This window comes from Triplophysa dalaica, chromosome 15 (genome assembly GCF_015846415.1).
Source record: "Triplophysa dalaica isolate WHDGS20190420 chromosome 15, ASM1584641v1, whole genome shotgun sequence".
NCBI classification, from domain to species: domain Eukaryota; kingdom Metazoa; phylum Chordata; class Actinopteri; order Cypriniformes; family Nemacheilidae; genus Triplophysa; species Triplophysa dalaica.
In genome coordinates this window covers 11,340,557-11,361,593 of record NC_079556.1, presented here as the reverse complement: position 1 = coordinate 11,361,593, position 21,037 = coordinate 11,340,557, and the positions used below count along the sequence as shown (strand labels likewise).

The 21,037-nt window shown below is 41.2% G+C and overlaps 3 protein-coding genes across 4 annotated transcripts; 2 read left to right on the top strand and 1 right to left on the bottom strand.

Annotated features, from left to right (window-relative positions):
- The first annotated feature begins 6,579 nt into the window (after positions 1–6,579).
- On the top strand, positions 6,580–10,428 carry cgref1 (cell growth regulator with EF-hand domain 1). 2 transcript variants are annotated; one of them, XM_056768335.1, is made up of 8 exons: positions 6,580–6,810; positions 6,909–7,072; positions 7,285–7,412; positions 7,694–7,799; positions 8,418–8,477; positions 8,777–8,850; positions 9,124–9,245; positions 9,338–10,428. In XM_056768335.1, the coding sequence occupies exons 2-8, from the start codon at positions 7,044–7,046 to the stop codon at positions 9,698–9,700; spliced, it is 882 nt and encodes a 293-aa protein (XP_056624313.1). In that variant the 5' UTR covers positions 6,580–6,810; positions 6,909–7,043; the 3' UTR covers positions 9,701–10,428. The 2 variants fall into 2 exon arrangements, with proteins under 2 accessions (XP_056624313.1, XP_056624312.1); XM_056768334.1 differs by having other exon boundaries at positions 6,580–7,072.
- A 247-nt stretch (positions 10,429–10,675) lies between these two features.
- ctsba (cathepsin Ba) lies at positions 10,676–14,424 on the bottom strand. Its single transcript, XM_056768333.1, has 10 exons — positions 14,295–14,424; positions 13,050–13,173; positions 12,865–12,950; positions 12,570–12,684; positions 12,368–12,483; positions 12,197–12,282; positions 11,980–12,126; positions 11,438–11,554; positions 11,229–11,357; positions 10,676–11,135 (listed from the first exon to the last, which is right to left on the bottom strand). Exons 2-10 carry the CDS (start codon positions 13,170–13,172, stop codon positions 11,062–11,064), a joined length of 993 nt encoding a protein of 330 aa, XP_056624311.1. The 5' UTR covers position 13,173; positions 14,295–14,424; the 3' UTR covers positions 10,676–11,061.
- Positions 14,425–15,004: 580 nt separating this feature from the next.
- Positions 15,005–19,960, top strand: xkr5b (XK related 5b). The gene is made up of 7 exons (XM_056768336.1): positions 15,005–15,138; positions 15,839–16,022; positions 17,118–17,290; positions 17,580–17,792; positions 17,987–18,156; positions 18,310–18,421; positions 18,614–19,960. The coding sequence occupies exons 1-7, from the start codon at positions 15,048–15,050 to the stop codon at positions 19,399–19,401; spliced, it is 1,731 nt and encodes a 576-aa protein (XP_056624314.1). The 5' UTR covers positions 15,005–15,047; the 3' UTR covers positions 19,402–19,960.
- Positions 19,961–21,037: the final 1,077 nt, after the last annotated feature.

Below are 21,037 nucleotides of genomic sequence, written 5' to 3'. Positions count from 1 at the left end.
ATTCAGAAGTTGCGGTCACGGGTGGCTCTCTTCCTACGGGAACCAGCCACCATTTCGTCTGCTACCCGGGCTGTGACATCAGTGGCTACGGCCCTGATGACCACCCACGTTAGCAGCGTTAGTGATATGGGGAACTCTGCGAACGTAAACCCGCCAGCTAAGTGCTCACGGGCCGATCGCACCCCGATTCGCTCCTCTGAACGTTCCCCAACCGGCGGTGGCATACCGTCCGGATTCTCACGCACACACATCGGGTACGATGTGTGACGCAGATGAGATGTTGCTCGCAGCATCGGAGGGAGGCTAGCATCCGACTCTGACGAATCCGAGCTCCACCCCCAGCGGTCGAGTTAGGAGGAAGCAGAAGTGATGTCATTCATGCTAACCCGGGGATATGTGGTTCTGAGGTCGGAGCGCGGTGCAAACCGCGCCCACCCCGGGAACCATTTTTTTCCCGGAGCTGCATGAGGAGCTGTGTAATACTTGGAGCGCTCCACTCACGGATCGCTCCAGTGAAAACCAGCTCCGCCTCCCTTACTTCCCTCGCTGGTGGGGCAGCAAAAGATTGCGTCGAGATCCCCCGGGTGGAACGTCCGCCCGCGGTGCACCTGTGCCGCGGACGGCTACCACCTGGGGGGAATCGGCCACCCCTACGGTCCAAAGCACGTAAGACTTAGGCATCATTGATGTCGAAAGCTTGCGATGCTGCGGGCCAGGCTGCCTCCTCTCTACGCCATGGCCATCCTGCAGGTCCGCCAGGCCAGGGCGTTGAGAGTGCTCCACGAGGGTAAGGCCGACCTGGGTATAATGCAGGATCTCTGGGGCCCTGGGTCGGACGATGTCCACGGTAGTGGTCCAGGAGAGACACCCCCGGCTATACCTTGTGCAGAAGAGTGACACCAAGGAAGTCCGCTTTCTTGATGCACTCATCTCGCAGGGTGGGTTGTTGGTAACACCGTCGAGGACTGCGCTCAGCAGTTTTTTGACGGCGAAGCAGACAGTGGCAATTAACCACATTTTTTTCACGCCGCGACTCGGCCGCCTACAGGCCTCCGAGATCTCACGTGACGTCTGCTTCCCTGCAACCCAGGACCCTTTCGACATCGGCTCCGGTTCCTGTGCCCCCACAGGCAGCACCCCGGAAGCAGAGGTCGAGGGGGAAACCTCCACCCCGTCAGCAACCTCCTCGCGAGAAGGGACACTGACGGGAAGACCCCTGGGAGAACAACATCGGGCCCGAACCTTCACAGCCACGGCTCTGATCGGTCGGTACGGGACGACTCCTGCCTCGTCACCAAAGCCGGGCCCTTTTTAGGGCTTGGCGCCCACTTACTCACTGAGTTTTCTGTTCTCCCCGGGTTTACTTGCAGCCGATCGCACACTCCACTGGACTGTGCTCGGCGAACCGACCTCACACCCTGGCGAGGCGTGAGGTCGTACACATACGACAGCTGTCACCACTCTCAAACCGACAGTGCGTGCCGTTGTCCCGCCAGGCAGGTAAATAGGCAGAGCAAACCTTCCCTCCGGGGACTCCCCACGACATGGTTAGCTCCGCCAGCCGACGAACCACCCCCCGTGGGAATGATGAAGCAGACCGTCCCCTTGGTCACCCTGTCACAGTCCTTGGGAGCCCGAGAGCTGCCCACACTGTCTCGCTGGCTAATGAGGGCGATCCGTCTTGGTTACTCGATCCAGTTCGCCAGAGACTCTCCCAAGTTTCGGGGCATCATCTCTCCCTCTGTCAGAGGCAGGGACGCCTCCGTACTTCGGGTAGAGGTCACCACCCTTCTGGCAAAACAGGCATCGAGTTCGTCCCTCAAAACCAAGATGTTCAGTGGGTCACGACCCGCACTTCATCGTTCCCAAGAAAGACGGCGGGTTGCCCCCAAAGGCTGCGTACCCTGAACAGAGCACCTTCACAAGCTGCCATTCAGGGTGCTCACACAGAGGCGCGTCCTGACATCTATCAGGTGTCAGGATTGGTTCGTGGCAATCGACCTGAAGGACGCTTACTTTCATGTCTCGATCCTCCTCGACACCGGCCGTTCCCACGGTTCGCGTGCTAGAGGCGGGCATATCAGTACAGAGTCCTCCCTTTCGGTCTGTCCCTGACCGCCCTTTCTCCCTGAGGGGAGGAAAGCGAGCGGGTACTAAACTATCTCAGCGACTGGCCTATCTTGGCACACTCACGAGATCTGTTATGTACACAAAGGGACCTGGTGCTCCGGCACCTAGGTCGATTGGGACTCCAGGTCAACCAAGAGAGGGGCAGGCTCTCCCCAGTGCAGAGCATCCTCTTTCTCGGTATGGAACTCAACTCTGTCACCATGTCGGCGCACCTGTCCGCAGTTGTGCCCAACCAGTGTTGAACTGTCTGAAATGAACATTTTAGGCAGACAGCGGTCCCCCTGAAACAATTCAGAGGCTCCTGGGACACATGGCGTCCTCGCGGGTTAATACCCCTCGAGTTGATGCACATGAGACCGCTCCAACACTGGTTTCAGAGTCGAGTTCCGAGGAGAGCGTGGCACACCGGCAGCAGGCGCATGGTGATGCCGCCCTGCTGCCGACGCACCATAACCCCTAGTCTTTATGACTTTTTCGACGGACTCAGGTCCCTCTGAGCAGGTTATGAGGCAGGTCGTGGTGACGACTGAAGTCTCCCTGCAGGGGTGCGGTGTAGTGTGCAACGGGCACGCAGGTGGGGTGTTGGACGAGCCCCCGCCTGCGCTGGCATATCAATTACCAAGAGTTGTGGGCTATGCTACTTGCACTGAGCAGGCTACGGCCTCTCGTGCGAGACATGCACGTGCTGTTCCGAGGACAGCACTATAGCTGTAGCGAATACAGATCGTCAGGGTGGCGTTCGCTCACAGCAGCTAAACACAACTTGCTCGACGCCTCTTAGAGTAAGACGGCCCTCCTGACGGCGCTCACTTCCTTCAAGAGGGTAGGGGACCACCGAGCATCCTCCGTGTCCCCGGATTGCCTTAAACTCGGCCCTGGAAACTCTCACGTTATCTTGAGACCCAGGCCCGGATGCGTGCCCAAGAAGTTCCCACTACTCCCTCCGGGGCCAAGTGGTGAACTTGCAGGCGCTCCCCATAGGGGAGGAAGACCCAACCCGATTAGTGTTGTGTCCAGTACGTACTGGACCGCACGCAGAGCTCTGAAGCTCTGACCAGCTCCGTGTCTGTTGGAGGACAGCAGAAGGGGAAGGCTGTCTCCAAACAGAGGCTGGCGCACTGGGTCGTGGACGCCGTTACGGCGGCATTCTGATCTCAGAATCTCCCATGCCCATTGGCAGTGAGGGCTCACTCCACACGGAGTTTAGCCACCTCCTGGACACTGGCAGAAGCGCCTCTCTAGCAGACAACTGTAGAGCTGCGGGTTGGGCTATGCCCAAACACCTTCGCAAGGGTTAACAACCTTCGCGTAAACCCGGTGTCAGCCCACATCCTGCGTGGCGACATGTAGGACTGGCATCCGGGGGGGCGTATGCCTGCGAAAGCACCTTTCCACCCTCTAACAGGTTGGGTCAGTGTGCTATTTACCTTTTCTTCTTACCCGAACACATCGCTAAGAAACTGGTACCTCACCAGCCTCCCTTCTTACCCAGACACTGGTTAAGAATAGGCATTCCATCCATCACCAAACAAGCACCCCCTGGGGGCTGGCTGGGCAGAGCAGCCTTCCCCCTTAGGCCGGGATACCATGTGAGCTATCACAGATAGCTCTAACCGGACCTAGTGCTACCGGACGTCTGTAACACCCCCTCCTTGGGCTGTTCCGTCTGATGTATCCTCATGAGAATGGTTCCCACTCCTGGTAACCCATGAGCTTCCCCAGGTGGGCCTCCACCTCGCGGTTAACTACTCAGTCCGCACGTTCCATGCGTTCTCCTCCAAGGACGAGACCATACCTATATCCACCATATTCCTCCCCACGGGTAGGAGGTGGCCTCTGTAGCGCTTCTCTGATTAAGAGTCGCGCTTACCCGGTGTAAACTGATCTGGACGGCCTCTCGCCTATAGAGAGCTAAGGCCCCGTCCGTGAAAGTTACCGGTCAGGGCTGTACCCATCTTTCTCCAAGAAAGCTCTGGAACCCCCCGACCACCACACTGGAAGGTTACAGTCTCACGAAAGCTTCGAGATGACACGCCCAGGCTTGTTACCGTCGCTTCGCTGACATTGTGACGCGATACAGCGTTGTGGCGTTTTCCATAGGCAACCCCATCTGTCGTTCTCGACACAACGTCGAGAGACCGACAGAAAGGGAACGTCTTGGTTACGTATGTAACCTCAGTTCCCTGATGGAGGGAACGAGACGTTGTGTCCCTTATGCCACGAACACGTATCGTATTCTGCTGCAGTTTGAGAGGTCTCAGGCTCTTCAGAACAAAAGGTAAGTGAATGCTGCACGCCGGCTTCCTTTTATACCGGATTTCCGGGGGCGGAGCCCGGCATGCAAATTGCATTCGCCAAATTTCATTGGCCTTTTCTATAGTAGTCAGAGTTGATTGGTTCTCAAGGGCGAACCCCATCTGTCGTTCTCGACACAACGTCTCGTTCCCTCCATCAGGGAACTGAGGTTACATACGTAACCAAGACGATTTGTACTGTTTATACAATACCTAATGAGCATAATGTGTTATTTAACATTTCTATATAATATAGAGGCATTGTTGTTCAGCTTTACAGAGCCCAGAGACAACTAGGCTAAATATAAATCTACAACAAAAGAGGGCACATAATTAAGATTATTAAGCAATGTCATACAAAATAAGGTTTAATAACAATATAGCCTACTGTTTAAGGATCTCATTTTTGGGTTAAATAACAGTACAATAAATAACATAAGAATTAAATAATCGCAATGAAACATTAACATTGAAAAATTATGGCAGATATAATATTACTCAATTATAAATTAGCTAAATTATTATAAAATTGGCCTCAACTGCTTACTATAACTGTATACATTAATATAGGCTACTATAATAAACACTTGAGTGCATTACAGTATTTTTTATGCTTGCTAGTGAACATTTTAAAGAATGTGTCTACAGTTTTAAAGCCATAATTCCTCTTCCTCTTGTATTTTGAAATGCCATCTTCCTTGTATATGTCACTATGATGTGTATTTAAATAGTGCTAACCTATACGGGAAAACGAATGGCATGGGACCACGTGCAATGTCACGTTTGAATGACACGTAGTAACGTAAATGATGACATCACGAATATATGTTTAATTAATTGTACGCAAATTTTTCGTTTTGGGACTCATAATTGGCTTAAACAAAGACGTCTGTACACGAAATTATATTTGCCAAAACGGCCTTCCATATAAACACCACCTACTGCGTCTATCCGTTTCAATGTTAATGCGCATCAATGTTCAATGCGCATCACAGGAACTACACTCCCTTCCATTGAGGACATCCAGAAGAAACGCTGTCTGCGTCGAGCTCGCAGCATTCTCAAGGACTCCTCTCACCCCGCTCATAGACTGTTTACTCTCCTGCCTTCCGGTAGGCGCTTCAGGTGCCTCCGGGCAAGAACCAGCAGACTAGGAAACAGCTTTTTTCCCAGAGCTGTTTCATTATTGAACTCTGCTCCCCACTGATTTCACTACCCTCATAACTTTAACTTAATGCTGCTATTACAATGTTTACATTGCACTACAGGGCTGCCATGCATGACGGAACTGTACACACCAGTACTTCATGTATCTGCTCTACCGGACTGTTTACACGCATCATTTGCACTCTATACTGCTCACTTGCACACCAGGAACATTACACTGAATGCTCATTTGCACTAATGGACTACTTTCATAACTGCATTAACTCATCTACTGCACTGTAACTTTCATAACTGCATTAACTCATCTACTTCACTGTAACCTTAATAACTGCATTAACTCATCTACTGCACTGTAACTTTAATAACTGCACTAACTCACCTACTGCACTGTAACTCATCTATTGCATTATTGCATCTATCGCATAACTAACTGCATCTACTCATCTATTGCACTATAACTTCAATAACTGCATTAACTCATCTACTGCACTGTGACTGTATATCTGCATCTACTCATGTATTGCACCGTACCTTTAATAACCACATTAACTCATCTACTGCACTGTAACTTTAATAACCACATTAACTCATCTACTGCACTGTAACTTTAATAGCTAATGTCTGTAACTAATGCACACTCAAGTCACTTGCACTATTGTATAGTCTATATTGTTATCTGTTCATAACCTCCTGTACATTAATGTTCACAGTATATAGCCTTCTGTATATATTGTTCATAGTACATACCGATTGTCATATTTTCATAGTACATGCCCAACGTAAATTATTTTCCTAATATTGTATTCTGTATTTATTCACACTGTATATCTGCACTTGCTAATTGCACTTCTGGTTAGACCTAAACTACATTTCGTTACACTGTACCTGTATATGTGTAATGACAATAAAGTTGAATCTAATCTAATCTAATCATCTAATGAAGAGGTGACGTATTCTTATATGGGCGTGGCTTTGACGTCACACTTGGATGTGGGACGGCCGGTGTCCTGAAATTTCATCCTTCCCGTCAGATTGTCCTACCAGGCATGCGCATATCAATAAAACGATTTTTTTTTGCGAAATAAAATCACCCTACCTGTTTATTTTATACTACTACGGGAATCTGATTGTGTATTTCGTTGTTAAATCATTCTAAATATTGGTACAATTTGATGGCGTATTGCGCTGTAAATGAATCCTACACGTTTCTTTTATGCCGGTAGGAAAAACTGACAGGATATTTACGCTGTAAAAATCATCCTACCTGTTTATTTTGTCGATGTGGTTTAGATTATATTAAATTTTGCCCTGTGGTAGAAAAATCTGACATGGTAGGACCTACTGCCAGAGAGGCCGCAGCGAGACAAGCAAGGTTGTCTTTACATGAATACATTTGTCTGTGGAGGCGAAATACTGAATGAGAGTTATATGGCGACAATGAGCATTTAGACAATGCAATACTTGCACAATTTCCTCCGAAGGTGAGATAGACGCGTTGCGATATACGCAGATGGTTTTTCTTTCAGTTCTCTTGATCCCAGACACTTACCAAAACAATATATTTATATAAACAGAGCATTGCATACATACAATTTTCTCAGTATCGGATGAAATAACGTATATAGGCGGTCCGTGTTGAAAACGCAATCTACGTGGCGATGATGATATCTGATGTGCGGCGTTAACGTTATAGGATGAGCACATTTTTACAGGCCGGGACGACAACGGAGTCCACGTGTACCCTGTCACAGATGAAAACAGGGATTGGTTTAACAGAACACAGTTTCATCATGGAGAGACCATTGACTGCGACCGAGCGAGGTACAGTACCAGCGCTTACCTATACTTCGATTACGTACATCATGTATACATTAACATCGTTGCCTCGATAATCTTTAGTTACACGCATCATTTTTTGTGTAATGATACAGAGGACAACAGACTGAATAGCCGCAGTGTAGAATACTAGCTCAGCTGTCATGAGTCAGCTGACTCTTCATGTATTTCCGCAGATATGACCGGATTTTATTTGATTCATACACTGTTTATCGTTATTCATGAGCTTGTTTGATGGTTTCTACCGGTTATTGTTGCCGTGACAGGTGTGAGATCCCATGTAGCATGCAACATGATCATAGCAAGGTTTCTATTCCTGCTCATCGTGCCTTCATTGAGTATCAGTGCTCCACAAGTCCAAACCATCTCCAGGTATGGTCACGTTAACATTACGTTACTTTATACTAGCATAACGATACTACAGAGTCTTATGGATGTTACATTATGTCGTTTCACTCTATTTGTACTGTATAGGTCTTGAATATTCAGGTGCTTATGGGTGGAATGTTATCTTTGCATCGTAAAGACTAAAGGGTTGTTTTAGTGGTTAATATTGTCAATGTATAGTGTGTATGAAACAGGTTGAATTTGTGTGTGTGAAATTTTATTGTAATGTAATAATAATATTGCACAATGCTCAGTCAGTCAGTCAGTGAAGTTTGCTCTGAATTTCAAAGACCACGCTGGAAATATGTTTTCTGTGTGATCCACAAATGAGTGTTTCTAAACAGATCGCATGAGAAGGTATACTCAACTCATGGAACTTGAAAACCTGCATTATTTACTATATAAATTAGATGTCATTCTCATGCTTATTGCTGATAACATTGACATCGATGCTGAAGTTCTTGTCAAACTAATGAATATAAATGTGGGAATGTAGATTGGATTCCCTAAAGTGGATATACAATTATGATGAGGACAAACATAACTAAACATGTGAAATCAGCTTGGCCCATTTATATTTCTTTTCCTTTATTTTTTTATTAGTGATGGCGTCCTCACACCAGAACTTGGTAATCCCTTTGGACCTGGTGAAGACAACCGCAGGTTTTTGTTTAAAAAATAACATTAAACATATTTTCTGAGTCTTGTTGAACTGTCTTTGAATGGATGTTATCAAGTTAGGTAATAAAGTTGCACCAATGTTCAAAGTCCTTTGTCAGGTCAGTGATAACACATCAGTGAGAAGTTTACAGCTGACACAATTACATGCTTAAGCAAGTAATATTGGATATAATAAAAAGCAATTTTTGCCTTATTTATAATGGCCTTACATCCTGGTATAAACATATAGGTCTGAACAAAAGTAGCCATTGTTTTTATTGATCTGAAATTATGTGTTATAGGCTCCTGCAAAGCTACATCAAGACCAGGTTAAAGGAGGGTCAGACCAGTCCAGAGCTCAACACAAGGGAACAAGGTTAATATTTTATGATCATTAATAACATTGTCTTTCTGTTAACCTTACAGATATATATCAAGTCACTGTTATTGTGTTCATGAAACATGCTTCAGTACAGATTTTGCACTCTGTAGTAAAAGTTATATACTAATACAATGTGTGTACTGTCCCTTTAAAAGTTTTGTTCTAAATGAGAACCTAACTTATGGCTAATAACCAGATAAGGATTTATATTTTTGAGGCAAATTATGTAAGGGTGACCAATCTTGTGATGTGGTTGCTTTGTCACAGAGTTCTTCCTATTCTCGCTGTATGACTATGATAGAAGTGGGCAGATGGATGGCCTTGAATTGATGCAGCTTCTGACTGATTTTCTCTCTTATCATGCAATGATGCCAAAGTCAACAGACTCTGTAAGTGCAGTTTAGATTTGATGAGGTAATTTTGGTACATCATTAAAACTAAAGAGATTTTAATTGTCACAACTTAAACGCTCACATTTTAGGTTGTATCATTGGTGGATCACCTCCTGCAAACTCAGGATCTGAACCAGGACGGGTTATTGGCTCCCTCTGAGCTGTTATCATACACGCTCGACCATGAGCAAGACGAAAACAACATTTTGCACCGTGAAAGCCAAGCTGAGATAGTAGAAGCGACAAACAGAGATCAAACAGACACAAAAACGGAGGAAGGAGATCCTAAAATTCACCTGCAAGAGGCAGAGGTCCAAAAGACCGAACAAGACCAGCTTGTAGAACACGAGAATGAGACACAACCAGCTCAACAACACAGACAGGTTGAGGAGCCTAGAGATCTAAACCAGATTCCAGAAACTGCTGAACATCCAGATGGACAACAGCTTTAATAAGAAAAGTTGCATGATGATCAAGGAACAGAACATGCAAGTCCATGAAATGCACCAAATTTACCATTCAGTTACAAAGCGGCCATACTTTGGGAACCATAAAGTTTGTTCTGCTTTTTTTAGGTTTCACCAAATGGATATATTATACAACTGGAGCCTAAATTATATCAATATACAGAGTTGTTTTTGAAAGCATGTGTTAAGTAACTTTCTCATACAGTCAACTCCAAACAGCACAATAAGTTACAAAAGTGTTCCTTGGAACTCCCAACCATTTGAATTCATTGTTCAAACTATGCAAAATCTGAAAGTTATGCTAGTCAACGCCAAGAGCCAGTTACCATTAACGTTTAGTACCCAACTTGATGCTCAAGAGTTTCATGCCTTTATATGTATTAAAACCAAACCAAAATAACCCATTGTTCTGAGATTTCATCCTAACAGTCACTGTCAAATCATCCTACTAGGCATATGAAAATCAATGTTACATTTTGCGCTATAAAATTGCCTAACCTTTTATTTTATGCTGCTACGGGAATCGGAGTGTATTTTTGTTTTTAAATCATTTAACATTTTTAATACTGGTAGTACAATTTGATCGGGTATTGCACTGTAAATTTATTATATGGGTGTATTTTTATCTGGTAGGACTAGCTGAAAGAGTATTTTGCGTTGTAAAAATCATCCTACGGGTTTATTTGTTGATGTGGTTTAGATAGTTCACCCAATATTAAAATGGTCATAATTTATTCATCCATTTGTCAGTTAAAACTTGCATTACTTCAGCAGAACACAATATATTTTGAAGAACCAATGCATGAAGTGAATGGGTGCCGCCACGGTTCAGTTACCAACATTCTTTGTATTCTGCAGAAGTCTCACAGGTTTTACAAGAGGATGACAGAATTCTCATTTGAGTGAACGGTGCCTTTAACGGATGTAAAAAAAAAAAAAGGAACTTGTCCAATGAGAGGGTTTTTGGCATTTCATATTTATTACATTGACAACTTTAATTAAAACAATACAAATCAAATAAAAACCCACTTTACCCAAATATGTGATTTAAAAAAAATAGGCAAAAGCACTGCAGGTGGTTAAAATGCATTGCTATTGTAGACTGGTCTAAAGCTGGACTCAATCTTCACAAGTTACACATTCAGTTGTGCATGGAGGCTTATCAAAAACTGCTAAAAAGGTACCAGATCATAGAGGGCACCACAATCTTAAAAGTTCATTTCTCTTATAAAACACAATTGTTGAACTGAACCCATGGCCATACATAACGACAGTCAGCTATTGTTGAAATCAGACCAATTGTCTTTTGAACAGAAAGCTCATTTCATCTCGCCTTTTCTGAAAAATTACTTGGGGATTCCAGCCACAATTTCTGACTCAATGCCACAGTGGTCCTCACCTCTGAGAATCTTAAAGTAACCTATAAACAAAAGAAATACACCTTTTAAAATTCCATTCAAACACAGGCAAAGGATGAGCACGCTGTCCTTTTAAGATGGAAAAAAACCCTCACCATTTTCACCCCAGTCTGTGTTCCAGGAGTTGGCAGCAAGCCAGTAAGGGACGCCATTTTCCTCTCCCCAGCCTAGTATTTTAATAGCATGACCGCCCACTGCAGATCCACTCACATGTTGATAGACACCTAGAAAAATGTTTTAGAGAACTACAAGTTACAAACACTTTCACATACTCCTTTACATGGAAAAAAAGATTGAAACCTACCACTCTTATACAGCAAGAAGTCTTCATATACAGTGAAGGCTCCCTCTACTGGGCCATTCTTGTACAGTTCCTTCATGATATCTTTCTCATTAGTTGGAACACTATATGAAGTCTTTCCTGCAAATGACATACCAAATAGAGCATGAACAATGTTGTCAATAAGGCAATTAAAGGGATAGTTAAAAAAGGGTACTCATCTTGTCATTTTAAAACCTGTATGACCTTCTTCTGCAGAACAATACTATATTTTGATATTTTGAAAATGTTGGTAATCAAACAACAGCAGTACCAATTCAATTGTATGGATGCAGAACCAACGAGAGTGAAGTAAATGGGTACCGCCATTGTTTGAAAATATTAGTTTAAATTGGCATCATCGGTGTTCTGCGAAAGTACATCATACATGTTTGAGTTGAAAAGGTGAGTTGTGTGAACAATCGCTTTAAGGAACATCATTTAAGCCAATACCCTAAACTAAAAGCAACAATGTGGAAAACTAAAAAATCTGTACCAAACTAGCAGATTTGTTCAAATGTCCTTACCAAAGTGTTTGTCTTGCTTGTAGGCTGGGCTGTAACCGGACTCACAGGACATGTCGCAGTTAGGAGTGTCTCCCCCTTCTCCACTGCAGGGTGGGCGACTGCCATTTACATGATGCTCACAGGGCTCAATGGTATATGGCCGACAACCTGAAAACAGTCACAGTTGAGCATTCTGAAGAAACCCTTAACTTAAGTCAAAAGCAGTGCAGACACCAACCAATGTGAGAGTTATAGAGTCCACCAGTCACCAAGCCCTCTTGGGTCCAGAAGTCCCAAGCAGCAGATGGGTAACCACCATTACACCTGAGGAGATTAAAACGAATTATAGACTGGACATCTAATTGGCCAACAGGTCAATAACCGACAAAGTCTCCAGAAGTAGACTTACCCCATGCCACAGCTTTCACAACAGGTAAGCAGGTCCTGAGAGGAGATCTCCAAACTCACTTTGCCATTGCTGTGGATACACACTCTGTCGGAGATCGCTTCTGCAGCCCCAAAAGCCTACAGACAACAAAAACCTGCGTTTAGAAAGACGCAATAAAACCAAAACATCTTTTAAATATTACGCTTTCTTTAAGAGTTCTCACCCAGCATGAACCACATGAGCCCTGGTCCCTGATCTCTTTTAAAGTGGGGCAGTTGGGCCACTGTTCTCTGGGATCGAAGCTAGCGGGGAGCTTGATGTTATCAGCATACTGCACCCTGTGCCAGTGGAGATACACACAATGGATTACTTAAGACCCAGAATGGAGAACTGAAAGCGGTATGTTTGAAGTAAACATACAACATAAGTAACAGTCACATGTGAACCAAAACTACAAAAGTAAAAAGTTGCACTTCCTCTGTCTTTACATTTCACCACACAACATTTAAAGGACTCACATGACAGGGAGTTTGGGTCCTTTCAGAAAAGTCCCACACAGCCTTTTCACATAGCTGTAGTCCACATTATGGAAGTTATGGCCAGCCTTTAAGATAAAAAATAGGTTTCACAAAAGTGAACAATGCATTATACGGAACATGTTTTATGCATCAGTTAGAGAAACAGTACAACCAGATTATCTTACCATCCAAGTAGTGTTGGCTTTATTGATGAAATTGACCATCTCATGGGAGAGAGGAGCAAGGTGTGGTCGCGCCCAGCTAACAGAAAGGGCTGAGAGCATGCACAGGAAACCCAGTTGCCACATGCTAAAGGGTAAACAAGTTATATTTTCACCTGCACCACCTTTACAAAACTGCTTTAAATAAATAAAAAATCAGTAGAATCTGTAGCAAATCTCAACCTATAATTTATTAACCACAATATGGAATAAAAGCTTCAAGCATATCAAAACATCACTAGAAAATGCAGACGCAACTGGACACTGAACGGGTTGAATGGCACTTCAAGGACACTTCAAAACAGACCACTGACTGCCCACTGCAGTGTGCACTTATGACTGCAGTCAGGCAGAAAGTAAAGCTTTTAGACATTGAGTCAACCACTCAATGTGTAAGCAGTACAGTAGTGAGGGCTAGTTACTCTACTGCAGGTCCTTTTTCTGTTTTGACCCGATATTAACGATTAAGCAATCTTTAGTTAAAACCAAATTAGATAAAAACTGTACAAGTCATGAGAGCACCGATTTGATAGAACCCATTTATTTTTGCTATGCATTACACAAGTCGGGTTAACGTTACACTTCCTCAAAACAGTACATTGACATCATCAATCATGGGTTTTGATACAAGTGTGCATGAGTCAGCGGAATTACTCTAATAACCTGACGATTGACGGGCAAAGCCAGGCTTACTGACCCAATGCTACTGCAAGTTTAACTAGAGTTAAAAGGAAAAATTCAGTGCTCAAATATATATTCGTTGAATTACATGGTTGAGGAAGCAGAGGTGACAAAGTAAACAGATATTGTTTGTTGCTAATTTAAGGGGTTGCTATTACACAATGAGCTCACACAAACAAGCTTGAACGCGAATATTGCATTCATGAAGAAACACGATGCACACTCGTACAAGCAAAGCAGATAAGATGAGGTTTCTTTAAATCACACTTTCGCTTTAACAACAGGCCCTGTTTACGTTACTCAAGTAGCTCTAACGGAAAAACATGAACCCATTTCTAGCAAAACGAGAATGACGTTGAAAGACCAGGAAGTGTTACTTATGATGTAGAAGAATAAATAAATGTAGAAGTAATATTCTCTAATAAAAGGTCTTAAATAAAATAAGCCCATTCGAGTAACTAATCAAATTATTCAAAATAACCCAAATAAAAAAAACTACATAAGGATTTCGGAACACATGGGTCATACCTGATTTTTATGTCCGCAGAGGCGCAGACTGCTTCTTGTGCGGGTCGAAGTGTCTCACTCCCTAAAGCTGAGCGGAAAATTAAAGTCAAAGCACATTGATGGCGTTTATAAAGCGACGAGAGATCACGTGATTAGTCATGTGCACGTAAATCTTATGACCCTCACGTGATCACAGAACTCTTTCTTGAGTAATCGCTCTTGTTTGATTTGTAAATGTAATTATCACCGACTCTGAGGTAGTTTTCTTATCTACATCTCACGACTATGTAACTAATTTTGCTTACATAAGATCTTTCAACGGGGAATGAGCAGCATTTACTCAAAGCATAAACCAAACTAAAAACAATCAAGCTTTATTTAAAGTTTTTATTCTTGTGCCATTGAGTTATTTTTATAAAACTTAAAAAAAATTAAAAAAAATAAATAGAAAATAATAACACAGAATTGTATTAAAATTCACACCAAAGTATTCAAACCACGCTGAAAAAATTCAAAGCAATAAATTAGACAATCACATGGTTAAAATATTCATGTTCGTAGAAGGACATCTGTTTATGCATCTTCAGACGCATTTATATAATATTTGATTAATAATTAGAGTCGTTTTTATAACCATTTTGGTCAATGGTGTAAAAGGCATGCGGTCTTTGATGACGTCACGAGAGCGGCAGTCTCCAAAAACTGAAGACATAGCGGATAGTGCCGAGAAAATCATCCACCACAACCACTGAAAAAGGAAGGTGTCCTGCAACGATGCAAAATCATAAGGGAAGAGAGATCATGTGGAGTCACGTCTGCTTGTACTCTTTCTCAGGAGTCGTTATTGTATTAGAGAAAGTGGCACGTAAGTAATTTTCTATGAAAGTATTTTCAGTTGAATCATTCCTTTCCATACCGCTTATTTGTGCCTTCAAAACAAATTTGGCAACCGCATCATCATACTGCAGTTAGGTTTTGTCGCGCATGTTGTTCACGTGTTCCTGGACCTGTTGTGCCCGAAAATAATGTGTTTTTGTGTTACTCGTACATTACTGTTGCCATGGTTTCACTCTATTTGAGCGCCTTTTTCATGAATGGAGAGTGGAGGGGGCGTGTTCTGTTCGCTGAGCTGCTTAACGTTAGACAAAACACTACAAGATCTGAAACAAAATAGAGCTCATAGCTATGTAAATAACTTTTACATAAATAACATGATTACATTATAATATATATTTAACAGATCATTAGCACATATTTGTTGTTAGGCCTATGCATGTATATTTGCTAAACATTATAAAATGTTTACTAATGTCATCGTAAGGTGAATGTGATAGTGAAAAAGTTAACATACACAAGTTTAGAAAATAAACTGTACCATACATTAATTTGTTAAAATAGTAGAATCTTCTGTAAAAGGATTGTTTTACGTAATATGTAGGACAATATGTTAGGTAATAAAAAACTCTGTTTCTAGTCTGAACAAAATCTGTTTCTAGTGTAAAGTTCCTCCCATGCATCATATTTTAGACTGAAATCATGTTTTTATTTATTATTTGTCACTTCAGTTGTCTTGTGCTTCCTGCACTACCTCTGGATGGAGAAGGACATACTGGCTTGGCTGACTCTGGGTCTATGTTTGCCTGCCATTGCTGTGCAGCTACTTAGTCTGAAGTGGTACACTACAGATACAGAAAAACACAAGCCTTCAATCATCTTTGTGCACTGCCTGCATCTGGGGATCTATCGCAGGTCAAAAACTTAATGTATATTATGACTGCTTTAATCATTCCCAATATTCTCAATTAAAACTGTATATATTGTAATGAAACTGTATTTATAATTTATAAACGTATAATATCTTTTTTATTTAAGGTACTACAACACACTACCAACAAATACTTTTCAATAGGGCTGTATGATTCCAGCTACCATTTTCGATTCCCTTTTGATTCCCAGTTTAACAACAGATTTTAATTTATTATTAATAAATTGACAAATTTTTCATCCAATACAAAAATCAAGGAATTTGTAAAGAATACTGTGAGTAAGTTGTTAATGTTAATGACAGACAAATCTCTAGAGAGCAACTCTTTTTTTCTTTACTTTCTAATATACTTACATGTTTTATCGTTGCTACTTCTTCTTGTCTTCCCATTTAATGTTAAATACAAATATGCTATTGTGCCGATAGGTGTTGAAATAGTGCTGTCTATCTTTAACACCTTTAAGCAGACGTCCAAGATAAGAAATATGTTATTAGATAGTGCTTTATACATGCAGCTATCTTCACGAGAACACCGATCTCATCTAAAGAGAGTAAGAGAGGACGGTCTGTTTTACAGTCCGTCTGAACAAATTTTTATATGATTTGTGATATGTGTGGATTTACCTATTATATGTGCATATGCGCGATTCCACAGCTCAAGACTTCATCTTTCAGTTTTTTCTAGTCAAAACAATTTTTGACAAGTAACTGATGTGACTAAGTTGACAAATGAAACCAGCTAACCGATGGGGCATGTGCTTATGAAGGCTATTAAAAGAAGAGTAGATTCTTTTAATGGAATCAATTCCAACCTTAAGAATCGACTCTTGATTCCCAACGCCTTGGAATTGAGGAATCAATTCCCAGCCCCACTTTTCAACTGAAATAATATAATTAATGTAGTTTTCAAATCTTCATAGGAAAAAACAAAACATTCTAATTGTAGTTTTTCTTTTCCTAATGATTTTTCTTTATTTATTTTGATGTGACCAAAGCATGTTGTAACAGATTTCATGAGATTCCCCAAATCATGCTATCTCTCATAATAAATCATATGATGCTGTGTGATATGTTTGCAGGTTATGGCAATGCATGAAGTCTCAGAGGGGGAAGGTTGATTCTGGGGCATGGTTAATAAAGCAGGCCGATGTGTCTGCTCTGTGTTTGATCGAATCTCTGTCACTCAGCTTGCCTCAAAGTCTACTGCAGACATACAGTGTATTCACTCTTCACACTGGCTTTCTGACACCAGGTACAGTATACAACTTCTTGTAGGCACAAACAAACCTGGCAAGGCATCCACATTTTTCAGTGAAAATAATAAAATGATCAGGTGTATGATGGAATGAGTCATTGACTATTAAGAAAGAATATTAAATACTTATTAACTAAGTACCTTGTATGCAACTGTAAAACTGCCTGAATGTGGTAACATGTTTTAAGAGATATGATTAAATTCAAACTAATAATTCAATTTTGTATTCACATGTGCAACTTTGAATATGACTGTTAACTGTGTTGAATTAATGTGCTTTTAACAGTGACCTTGTGTGTCGGGCTGAGCCTGCTAAACGTGTCCTGGTTCCTGGCCCTGTACAGCCGATCATGCTTATTACTCCGGCCTGGACACCTGCATATGACCCCTGCTGCTATGTTGTGCCAGCTCATATGGCGAGGTGGCATGCTGGGCGCCAGGGTTGCCAGCCTTATGTTTTTCTGCAGTATATTTCATTGGTGGGCCTGTGGGGTCATTGGTGAGTTCAATCTTTAAATAAATACACTCTCAAGTTACAAATTGCATTGAAAATCTTTTGTCTCTTTTAACACAAAGCCTTTAACTGTTAGTTTGCGTGATAGCCTTGAGTACCTTTGTGTTACGTGTAATTTCCCAACTCTCACCTGGAAATCGATGATTTGATAATAAATGTCTCTTTAAATCCCTGCTCAGGTTTCCACTGGCTCATAATGACATTCTGGCTAGTGTCTCAGCAGACAGAAATCTGTGTTAATCTTAGTTCCTGGCGTTTCTTCAACTTAGTTTTGGGAGCTATACACATTTTTCTGTTCTTCAACGTCAAAGATGGCCCCTCGCGGTATCGCATGGTTGGGTTCTATTTGGTAGGTTCTTCTCAAATGTGTGAGTGCAGAAATCAGTTTCACAGATATCAAGAGAATATTATCCGAAATAAATTAGATTAACAAGCTTAATTTTTGTTTCTAGGCACATTGATTTAAAAGATCACTGACCTGTGCCATTTATCTGTGTCATAGTTAATGTTGTTGGAGAACACTTTCCTTCTTCTGCTGGCCTCAGATTCACTAAGTGAACCTTCATGGAATAGTATTAGCTTTCCTGTGGCTGTCCTGTGCAGCTTCTTTATTGGTAAGGATGTTATATTTACATTTATGCATTTTGCAAACGCTTTCATCCAAAGTGACTTAAATTGCATTTAAGAAATACATTTTTAATCCACAAACCCAAAACATTACCAATTGAGCTACAGATATTTTAAAACTTGACACAATGTGCTGATATAATGCAGTTTAACCCGCTGTTTATATTTTTCTATGTTAGGTGTCATTTTTGTTGTTCTTCACTACCGATTTCTTCATCCAAAATCTACTGAGATCCTTCAGAGCTTAAGACTTCAAATGAGCATGACCGCAATTGAGAGAACAGCCTCTGATCTACAGGGCAGGGAGATAACGCTTGAATCCTGTACAAATGGATGTGGCACATTCTCAGTCACTGGTTTTGCTCCCGATAAGCATGAAGAAGCCTGTTCTACTCAACCTCTAGAGGACTGCGGGCACCATCATCATATGTTACTTTACCTTGCACTCAAAACTGGAACCCCAGGCAAGATCGACCACCTTTGTCAAGCACTTTCAGTCTTACCAGGGAATGATAATGTGACAGACGCAAATTCTGGATTAAAAGGTTGTAATCAACTGCCGTTGGTTGTAAATGAACATTCTGAAAGTTTATCTGACCATGCCGTTGAAAACAGAGGGGATGCTGAACATGTTGAGAGACTCGCTGGTGCTGAGCTCAAAGAGTCTCAAGACGGTGAATCTAAGATGCTGAAGGATGCGGTTTACAACACATGTCCTGTAGATGGCAGCAGTACTGTTTACTTTAGTGCGGAACCTCACTCTTCTTATAGTGTTGACGATGGTCCTTCAGATAAAGAGAACATGACTATAATAAGTCCTATAGTAACTGGAGGTGCAAGGCACCTAACTGCCCAAGAATTATTAAACAGGAACCCATGCTTTACCTCAACTCCAATACCAGACCTCAAAACCATGCACAATACAAGTCCTCGATTAGGGGGAGTTAGGAGACAGGTACTTTTTTAATGTAAGATCATTAAAATGTGTGGAAAAGGTTGGTTTAATTTGGAATACAGTGTATTAAGTTTTTTTTTTGCCTTCACAATCATATTATACTAACCATTATAGCCACAACTAAAAAAGCTAATGTATGTATTTTTACTCATAATTATGGTATCGTTACTCATTGGTACAACTAGTTATTACGTTTACATTTACATTTAGGCATTTGGCAGACGCTTTTATTCAAAGCGACTTACAGTGCTTTATCCTATACATTTTACATAGGTATTTGCAATCCCCTGGGATCGAACCCACAACCTTGCTTTATTAACGCAATGCTCTTACCACAGAGCTACAGGAAAGCTAGTTATAATCTCAATGATATCAGATTAGTTTACATAAATATTTTTATATTTCAAATTGCTGCTCTCTTTTTCTCTGAATACCATAGCATTTATGTGGGGGTTTAATGTATTTTGAGTATGTTTTGTGTATTTTTAAATGTCTTGTGTTAATATGTTTCATTTGTAATTTTATGTCTTATTTTATAATGTTTAATGTGTCATAAAGTATATTTATGTAAAGGGAAAACCATATATTTTACATTTTTTTAATATTCATTGTTAGCCTTTTCTGTGTGACAAAAAGGTAAACAACATTTATAGTTGTTAAAATGTAGAAATTGCTCTTTATGCTACCAATAATGAATAAATTGCAAATGTTAGGATGTTAAAGCCTTTTAGTCATTATTGTCAAAAGCTTTAAATCTTTTCGTGTTTGTTTATAACTTTTACATTGTATAATATCATTTGCATTTAATTATATAAATACTTTTTATGGTTACAGATATTTAAGGTTATTTAGTTTTGTATTTTGTTAAACAATTTCAATCTTTTTTTATTTTTCTTAGCTGCCGCCTCTGAGTTGTCTATTGCAAACTGGGACTAAAATACTTCAAATGTGTGTTTATTTAAAGCATTAGTACCATATATATTGTAATGAAAATTTGTTCATTAAACATTTTGGTACATTAAACATGAAATTAACAGTGAAGAGGGTATTTGTCCAGGGGTTTTTCTGATTATGGCTGATCAATCTCTTCAATACTAAATGTGTGCTGTGAATATACAAATACAAAGATCCTCAATTTAAATCTAGGTTTACATTTAGTAAAACTTTTTATAATTAAATTGGCACTATTTATTTGACATTTTATGGAATTCACACTTTTATCCTTGCAATAGGGAGCCTAAGCATGTTCATACCTGACACAAATTGGTGGAAATAACATGGTTGAATTGTCAGTACTTTTTATTCTTAATATAAGGACATAAAAAATCAAGTACTTTTTTAATTTAAAAACAAAATAAAAAAACATGAGTAATTATCCTTTTACTTAAGTATTTTATGTTTCTTTTGCTTTTACTCAATTTCTTTGTGTACTTCTCTCATCACTGCTTTAAGCTTCTGCTTGTTAATATTGTGGTGTCAGATATTACAGGACATGTTTAGAGGTCTTGTGAAATCCACCCCTAGAAACATCACACGTGTTCTAGCAGAACAAGGGGGACTTAATGATACTAGTTGGTTTTCAGTGGCTGATAGGATCATTGTCACTTAAAACACATTTAAACTATTCTCCTTTTCAGTGGATAGATGA